At 38.3% G+C, this 9561-nt stretch overlaps 1 protein-coding gene across 1 annotated transcript; it reads left to right on the top strand.

The window, feature by feature from the left end:
* The first annotated feature begins 3557 nt into the window (after nt 1-3557).
* LOC107060766 (uncharacterized) lies at nt 3558-9176 on the top strand. Its single transcript, XM_015309035.1, has 4 exons — nt 3558-3757; nt 3850-4759; nt 4922-5149; nt 9108-9176. The coding sequence occupies exons 1-4, from the start codon at nt 3558-3560 to the stop codon at nt 9174-9176; spliced, it is 1407 nt and encodes a 468-aa protein (XP_015164521.1).
* The last annotated feature ends 385 nt before the right edge of the window (nt 9177-9561 follow it).

Raw genomic sequence — 9561 nt, 5'->3', positions numbered from 1 at the left:
TACCTGTAGTATAGCTAATTAATTTTAGTTAAAGTTAAGAGAGGGGCTTAGGGTTAATTAGATAACTAACTAGGGTTAGTTAATACTAATTAATACTAACTATAAATACCTAATAGACCCTAAAACTAACTCAATTAAATCATTCATTCAAAACCCAAAACAAAACTATTTCCGTCTTAAAATATTCTCTCTCTAAGACTCCATTGAAGAGCAAGAACAAGGTCAAGCTTAGGGTTCAAGTTCCAACCTTTTCACTCCAATTTCGTGAGGAAAACATCAACTAAGGTATGTAATCTTGATCCATGGAGTGCTTTCCTCCATGGAGCCCTTAAACTCTCCAATTTGAAACTAGGAAAATTCTTCAAAGACCTAGGGTTTTCTTCTAACCATGTATTCTTCCTCAAATCGTTTTCAAAGGTTAAATCATCATAGGTTATGGATTAATTACTGTTTTTAGAATGTTTTTATGATAAATTCACCATGAATCCATGGAATTCCCTCTAACCCTAATTTTATGAATGCAATGTGGGTGTATTTGTAGCATGGTCAATTGTATTGAATTGTTCTTATTGTAATGTAATTTCTTGGTCATATTATTGATCAAGTTGAATGCAATAACCCTAGATTGAAAGGGGGAAGGTGATCCCTTGATCCAAGATGCGTAAGACTTGAGGTTTATGCCAAATTATGAGTTACATGTATATGAACTATATTGTCATGACTATAACCTTATTATTTTGTTAATTGTAAGTTCATTCTCATAAACACATAATGATCATGATGTGAAGGTTCTTCTCACTATGTTAAGGTTCTAAGGTTGAAAGTCCATTCTCACCTAATGAACCTATGAGTTATTATTATGAATTCTGTTGGATGGATGGTAAGATACTACTTCATGCTTGTAAATTCAATTCAAAGACTAAATATGTAATTGTGGGAAGTAATGCTTAGCATCGAGTGGATATTGAATATGAGATGGAAATACCCCCGCTAGAGAGGACATATTTCTATAATGTATCTCATGATATGGAAGCTCCCCTGCTAGAAAGGACAGGTTTCTAGTAACAATCTCCGTATCCCATAACTATTTGCCCTCATAGGTCTTTAGCTAGTGGATCCATGATGAGTCCACAATTTGGACTCATTTAAGGCTATATTTTAATTGAATTAGTGTCCTCAAATGCATATTTTGTCTCAATAACTAATATATGTAAACCCTTGATTTTCAGGTATTTGGAGTTAGAGACAAAACATGGACACTATTTGGAAACAAGGAACAAAGAAAGCCTTAGGAATGAATAAAAGAAGGCCTAATGATTAAAGATGTTGATCGGCGAATCGCCAATATCATTCAGCGATATGGCAAATAGCCAAGATACCGCCTAAAGTTATAGAATGCTGGAGCTAAAATAGGGGTAAATTCGGCGAGCATCAACCATATTCAGCATATCGCCGATCTAGTCAGCGAAGGACAACCAGGTCACCAAAAGATTGCCTAAAGTTACAGTAGCCAGACCAAGAAAAAGCGAAAAATGAAGGCGATATAAAGAGCAATCGGCGAATCACCGACCCGTTAGTGATACCCGAGTTACTTCACCGAGCACCCCTGAGCAGTGACATTTTAGACTTGTTTAAAGTAGTTTTGGCTAGAGAGAGCAATTCATTCAGAAAGGGAAAAAAGAATTATTTAGAGAGAAAACACTACCAAAGGGTTGGGGGAGCGATTTTAGCAATATTTTGAGAGAGATTTTGTAAGAAAGAAGATTATCAATTGAATTTCATCTATATTTCTCATTTTGTACCCAACTAAGGGAGTGATAATTAATTTTGATATTTTTATTTTTGAGATGAGTGGCTAAAACCATTTACTTGGGGTTTTGATCTTGAAGCCAATTGTTGAATTTACTTGATGGGTGTTTGTTAATTGCGAAGAATGGTGCTAATTTGAAGTGGGTCTAAGTTGTTGCAGTGTTTCGAGATTGATTTGCATTACTTCGTGTGTCAATTTCAGTGTTGTGCACTTACTCGAGAGAGAGGTGTGAGACCAAGGTGGAAATCTTAGCATCCTTAGTAGTGGGTTTCCTTAGTTTCAACTCGAGAGAGTGAAACAAGGAACCCTTCCTTTGTATCCAGCTCGAGAGAGTGGATTTGATGAGGGTAGAGAGTTGGGTTTCATTCAATCAGTGTTGAAGTTCAAGATAATTCAACATAGAAAAGGTAATTATTCGAGAGAAAGTTACTTTATATATGGTTCGACCTACCCACCACAAATTAGTCCATTATGAGCAGTAATGTTTACCCATTATGTTGAGATTCAATAATTGGCTGATCAATTCCCCGAGTTTGACTCTAATATTTTATTGCTTGTGTTGAGCTATAAGTTTGAATTGGTAGTTAAAACCCGGAATTTTAGATTTGAATATTAATTGTGCAAGAAATGTTTGATTGAAGAGATTCTCATTGTACTTTTATTAAAGTAATTCGAAGGAAGCACTACTCCCTATGGGATCGGCGCCAACTCACGTAGTTAGGTTATTATACTGAAGAACGATCGTTGGCATTTAGTATTGGATGAAATGCCACTTGATACGTTAATCAAAATGGCGCCGCTGTCGGGGAGTAGCATTACTTAGAATTCCTTGATTGAAGAATTGACACTCTAAAAATTCATTGGCTGTAGTTGAAGAAGTTTCGGCTGCTTTATGTAGGTAGTGGTTGGACTATGTGAAAGTGAACATGAGTGAAGAAAATATGAAAGGCAACCGAGCAGGTCATCGATAAGGTATAGACAACATCAACAGTGTCTACAACCCAACTCAATCGGGTTGGATGGGTGCAATCTGCATTCCATGAACTGATGAGAGTGCATTGTTTGAAGTCACTAGCACAACTCTTCATCTTCTCCAAATGAGGGGAATATATGGAGGGATAAATCACGAAAACTCGTATGAGCATGTGAGAAATTTTACTTAGGTTTACTGCCCTTTTTCATTCAAAAATGTGTCTCAAGAGTCAATTCGGCTGCGGTTATTCCCACTGTCCTTAATAGGAGAAGATAATAAATGGTTAGCAGAGTTACCAAACAATTCCATCACATCATGGGAGGAGCTGGTTGTAGCATTTAACACAAGATTCTTTCCTCCATCAAGGATGATGAAACTTAGAGACGAAATTCAATTTTTCAAGCGACGGGAGGGAGAACCTATCCATGAAACGTGGGTGAGATTCAAGAAGCTTCTACTTAAATGCCCAACTCATGGGCTATCAAATGAGTTGTTACTTCAATATTTCTACCGGAGTCTAGATTCGGTTAATAAAGGAGTAGCTGATCAATTGGTACAAGGAGAAATAATGTTACAACCATTTGAGGTAACTTTGTTTCTTCTGGATGAAATGAATAGGATAAACCAAGTATGGTACACCCAAGAGGATCAGGTCTCTCCATTTCATTTTCGATTAACGCAAGAACAACTTGATAAAGAGATTTCAAGTTGAGGAGGGTTCTTCTTCCGATTACTCAAGCCCGGGGGAGAATCAAGGTTGGAACTTCAAAAGATATGAGGAGGGCTTCCACCCACACCATAAACAACAAGGAGGAAATCAAGGTTGGACCTATCAAAGGAGAGAAGAACCAAGAAGATATCAACATGATTGGGCTGAGCAAGATGATTACTAGAAAAAGGGATATGATTATGAGGAGAACCATAATCACTCAAGTGAAAGCCCAAAATCAAGTGGAAGTGCAGGCAGCTCCCGGGTGAATGATTTATTATCACACATACTTAATAAAGTTGATGGGTCGGATAATTTTTTGAAAGGAATGAAAGATGACTTTTTATCATTGAACAGTAAAGTAAATTCTCATGTCGATGCCATCAAAATACTTGAAGGACAACTGAGTCTATTATCAGCTCAGTTGACATCAAAGATATCGATGAAAGATGATGAGAGAGGGCTGGCTGTAGTTACACGTAGAGGAAAGGTGGAAATATGCAATGTGATGGGAAATGAAGATACTCAAAAGCATGAAGAAGGTAAAGGCATGGAGGAACAAAAATCACTTATTCAACAAAACCTTGCTAAAGAACTGGAAAAAGAAGTGGAACAACTTGTTCAAATTTCAAAAGTTATGCAACCTTTACCCAAAATACCTCTACCATTTCCCCAACGCTTAAAAAATAAGAATGAAGATGAGAAATTCAAGAAGTTCTTGTCAGTATTTCAAAAGCTATCAATAAGCCTTTCGCTGGTGGAAGAATTATTGAAAATGTCGGGATATGCCAAGTTCATGAAAGAGATAGTCACAAAGAAAAGGAACTTGGATTGTGAAGCAATTGAAGTGTCCCACAGTTGCATCGCAATTATGACTAAAGAGCTGATCACAAAGAGAGAAGACCCCGGGGCATTCACCATCCCTTGCACCATTGACATGCTCCAATTCGCGAAAGCTTTATATGACTTGGGGGCAAGCATCAAATTAATCCCCTATGCAATATACAATCAACTTGGTTTGGGAGAACCGAAAGCAACCACCATGAGACTCCTGATGGCAAAGCAGTCAATCAAATATCCGGTGGGGATACTCTACGACATCTTGGTAAAGGTAGATCGGTTCATCTTTTCGACTGATTTTGTGATTTTGGACTGTGAGATCGACGCTGAAATTCCTATTATTTTAGGAAGGGCATTCTTGGCAACGGGGAGAGCATTGGTGGTTGTTAAAAGTGGAAAATTGAAGTTTTGGGTGAATGATGATGAGGTAACATTCAATATTTGTAAATCCATGAAACACCTAAGTGATATTCATGTGGTGTGTACTGAGGATATTATTGATGAGGCGGTAGCTAGTGTGAGACATTTGATGTGCAAGAATGAACCAGTTGAATTTGTGCTTACTAATTATGATGAATCTGAAGTTTAGGGCTATGAGGAAGTAGTAGCTGCCTTAACGGGATTAGGAGCATATTCAAAGAATCCAATCAAGTTTGATATTAACCTAAAAAATACTGAAAGTCCTCCTGCAAAGTCGTCAACGGAGGAACCACCTAATCAGGAATTGAAAGTCCTGCCCGTTCATCTCCAATATACTTTCTTGGGGGAAAACAACACTTTACTAGTGATCATTATAGCTGATTTTCTTGAATGGAAGGTGAGTTTGCTCATTGAAGTATTGCGAAAGCATATGAAAGCTATATGATGGACCATTGCTGATATAGTAGGCATTCTCCTTGGTATATGTACTCACAAGATTCAACTTGATACGGATTGTAAGCCTAGTGTTGAGCATCAGCGGAGATTGAACCCACCAATGAAAGAAGTGGTAAAAAAGGAGATCATCAAGTGGTTGGATGCAGGTGTGATCTACCCTATTGCGGTTAGCAAATGGGTAAGCCCGGTGAAATGTGTACCGAAAAAGGGAGGTATCAGTGTAGTCCCAAATGCAAAGGGGGAGCTTGTGCTGACTAGACCGGTGACCGGGTGGATAGTATGCAGGGATTATCGGAAGCTAAATTCATGGACTAAAAAGGATCATTTCCAATGCCCTTTATGGATCAAATACTTGACCGGCTATCAAAGAGGGGATGGTACTGCTTTCTATATGGGTACTCCGGTTACAACCAAATCCCTATTAGGACAAATAAAAAACCACCTTCACCTGTCCTTATGGAACGTTCACATTTAAAAGAATGCCATTTGGGCTATGTAATTCCCTAACGACATTTCAGCGTTGCATGTTATCCATTTTTGTGGACATGGAAGAAGACTCTATGGAGGTATTCATGGACGACTTTTTAGTCGTAGGAGATACATTTGAAGAATATTTGTGTAACGACCCTAAAAATGAACTAGTGAAAATAGCGCCTAACGTGTGTGCGTCTGAGTTGGTGTGAGGTTTGATGTTGTTGTATGTTGTCCCGAGCTTTGGTTAAGGGGTTTAGGGGTCAAACGTCAAGGTACAACTCCCCAAGGACCACCCTAGGGGTCCTTGAGGAGGACCCTAAGTCTAACCCCAAGGCTGCCCCAAATGACCAAAGTTGGCCAAAAGGGGTGACCTACGGAAGGGGTCCTCGCCTCGTAGGTCCATCCAAACCCTGTGGATGGCCTCCTTAGGTCAAGTCCCCCAAAGTAGGGTCTCCGATCCAAACCAGAAAGGGAAAGTACGGTCCCATCAATCCATCCACGGTCCGTGGATGGTGACTCGTGGATTGGACCTGCAATCTGGTTTTTTAGTTCGGCCTTGGTGGAGGTGAATTGGTAAATTCACCCCAAGTCTTTTAAAGTGTATGTGCGGTTATTTTAAGTGTATTAAAATATTTTAAGAGTATTAAAACATTGAAACCCTCAGTTAGACGTCACCTCTCAAGTCAAACCTTTCCCTCTGAAAAATATTCTCTCTAGAAACTCCATTGGAGATCAAGGTCAAGATCAAGCTAGGGTTGGGGATTTCAAGATAGTTCTCATTCAATTTTTATGGGTAATCAATAGCAAAGTATGGTCATCCTTCATATAGGTCTAGATTGCACCCTAGAGTCAATTTCAAAGAAGTTTCAAAGTGATTTCACGTTCATGAAAAGCCCTAGGGTTTACTCAATCTCATGGGTTCTTGCATCAAACGTTTTAAAATGATAAACTATGATTATATTGATGTTAAATTTATAATTTAAGATCATTTTACTCTATGAAACCATGATTTCTCTCAATTTCTAAATCGTCACTGATGAAGTGGGTCTATTGATTATGAATGAATGATGGTGGATATATGCTCATGTTTATTTAGATTATTGAATTGTATCATCATCTATGCCTAATTATGGTGAATTGTTGGTGAATTGAGGATTTGTGATCATAGCCTTGAAAGGGCAAGTTTGACCTAATTACTTGATGTATTAGAATTGTGATTGAATTGTTGATCCACTTGAAAGGTGGAGGTGTTTACTTCCTATGTATGTTGTGATAATGGCCTTGAAGGTGTAGTGTGAGGAATTGACGTATTATCATGATGTTGTATATATGAATGTGATATGATGCATGTGTGTGGTTTAAATGGATGAATGATGTACATGTCTAGAAGTTAATTGTATTAGGATTGGAATTGGTCTCATCTTTAACACACTTGAATGAATAATGAATGAATTTCAATGATAATGTTAATGAGGAAGTACTTATTGAAAAGCTTTTCTCAATTGTACTCTAAAGAATTATAATGATGTGTTGATTGAAAGGATATTCTTGATCTTACACTAATGAACGATAATGGGATTCTTAGATGAAAAGCTATTTTCATCTTTGAATCTACGAGCTATCCAATGAATGAATGTTGGGTGGAGATGGATGCCCTCACGTGCGTTGAGGCGGGGTGTCTAGTAACAATCTCTTATCCCTGTGAGGAATGGTAAAATACTCTATGGGAATGTAGGCTAAGCACTGAGAGGATATTGAATGAGATGGAAGCTCTCACGTGAGTTGAGGCGGCGTTTCTAGTAGAAATCTCTTGAGATGGATGCCCTCACCTAAGTTGAGGCGGGGTATCTAGTAGAAATCTCATTGTCCCATAACTATGTAACTATGTGCCCACATAGGTCTAGCTAGTGGATCCACTTAAGCTAAATACCGGTTACCTTGGGCAAGTAGACCAACCCTTTCGATGTGGGATAGTACATCAGATTCCATGATCAAGCTCTCATGGTCTATGTAGGTTAAACGCTTATTCCCATCTTGTGAGATGTGCATTATAGTTTCTTGAGGAGTTCTATGAAGTGTGAGTAGTAGTATGGGATGTTATCCATACATGGCATGAGTAGGCTTCAAGAGGGATACAGTGAGTTATCTAAGTCTTAATGACTATTCTATGAAAGCACTTTAAATAAAGTTATTGAAGAATGTTGACTCTTAAATGCTTAATGTAATGATGCATGTTATACGTGGATGATATTGTGAGTTACTTCCTTGTTATGACTTATTGTATTTGAATGTGCCTTGCCTTTGGTGACTTCAAAGGAGTACTTAGTGTGAGTAGTATTATGGGATGCTACTTGTACATTGCATAAGTATGACTTAGGGGTCATCTTAGGTGATGGTCCTTAAATGATGAAATGACTTGTGAATGGTTTAGGTCTTTTTTGTATGTGTATTATTGGAAATGGAAAGGTTGAATGGTAAGTTCATTTTTGGTGACTTTAATGTGGTATCTTGGTGTGGATGGTGGTATGGGACGCTATCCATACATTGCACAAGGTATATCATGAGGGTTACTTGAGGTGAAGGCTATATGTTAAGGTGAAGAGTTACATGTTGATATTGTTCAAATGTGATGTTATGACTTGCGTGATGATTATATTTGTCTTTGATGTCTCTTATGCTATTGTTTATGATATTTCTAAAAAGTGGCATAATGCATGGTTTCCAACCAAAATTTTCCTTTTAAAGCATGATTTTGCATGGTCATCATACTTGGTACATTTTTGTGTGCTAACCCATATTTCTCTTATTTTTACTACAAATGTAGGTTCCGGCAAGTGATTGATTCTAGCTAGGATTTGAAGTGTTTGGATAGAGTTTCCTCCAAGACTTGGTATATCCTCATGGATTCGAGGACAAGAACTCTTATGTTGCATTTCTTCATGTAATAGACATTTAGTAGTTTTTCTTCGATTGAAAAGGGCCGTGACCCTATCTTGTTAAAGTTTTGTCTAAGATGTCCATGTGAGAGTTTAGTATTCCACTGTTTATTAAATGTCTTTAGATTATATGGTTTTTAAATATTTTTTTTAATTCCTTACTATTTCGATTACCTATGCGATGAATGCATGCTATTAAGCTTGTATAACAACCCTTCGGAGTCGAGTACGCCGTGTTACAACTAGGGGATGTTATCTGGTCGTGACAAACATGGTATCCGAGAACAATGTTTTGGGAATGGTTTTTAGGATTGATATTTTACAAGCCACGTCTAGTAGAGTCTTGTTCATCGGTGTGAGTCGCGACACATCTATATGAGAGAGGCTATAGGACGTTAGAAAGTTACACGTCTTTCATATTCTTGAAGTTGTGCCTTGGACTTTAGCTTTATAGAAGTCCGTTTCCTAATCCTTCTTTTTTGTTTATAGGATATGAATACAAGGGCTAACCCAAGAAAGGCGGAAGAGCAGAATATGAATGGGGGAGTTCCTCCCTAAGGTCTTCAAGGTGACCAAGTTCCTCTAGGCAATCAAGAGAATGAAGTTCCGGTGGTTCCCCTGGACATGACTAATGAGGAGATTAGGTCGGATTTTCTAACCTTAGCCCAAGCCATGACGACTCAAGTGAATCGGGATGTGGGGCCTAGGGTGAATGCCAATGAGAGTACCATGACCTCAAGATTGAGAGACTTTATGAGGATGAATCCTCCTATTTTCCTTGGTTCAAAAGTGGGAAAGGATCCCCAAGAATTCTTGGATGAAGTGTATAAGATAGTCAATGCTATAGGAGTATCTTCTAGGGAGAATGCGGAGTTGGCTTCCTATCAATTGAAAGATGTGGCCCAAGTGTGGTTCACTCAATGGAAGAGCAATAGGCCTTTAG

This window comes from Solanum tuberosum, unplaced genomic scaffold (assembly GCF_000226075.1).
Source record: "Solanum tuberosum cultivar DM 1-3 516 R44 unplaced genomic scaffold, SolTub_3.0 scf00097, whole genome shotgun sequence".
Lineage (NCBI taxonomy): Eukaryota > Viridiplantae > Streptophyta > Magnoliopsida > Solanales > Solanaceae > Solanum > Solanum tuberosum.
Note: the sequence above shows the minus strand (reverse complement) of the source record. Positions and strands in the feature narration are given on the sequence as shown.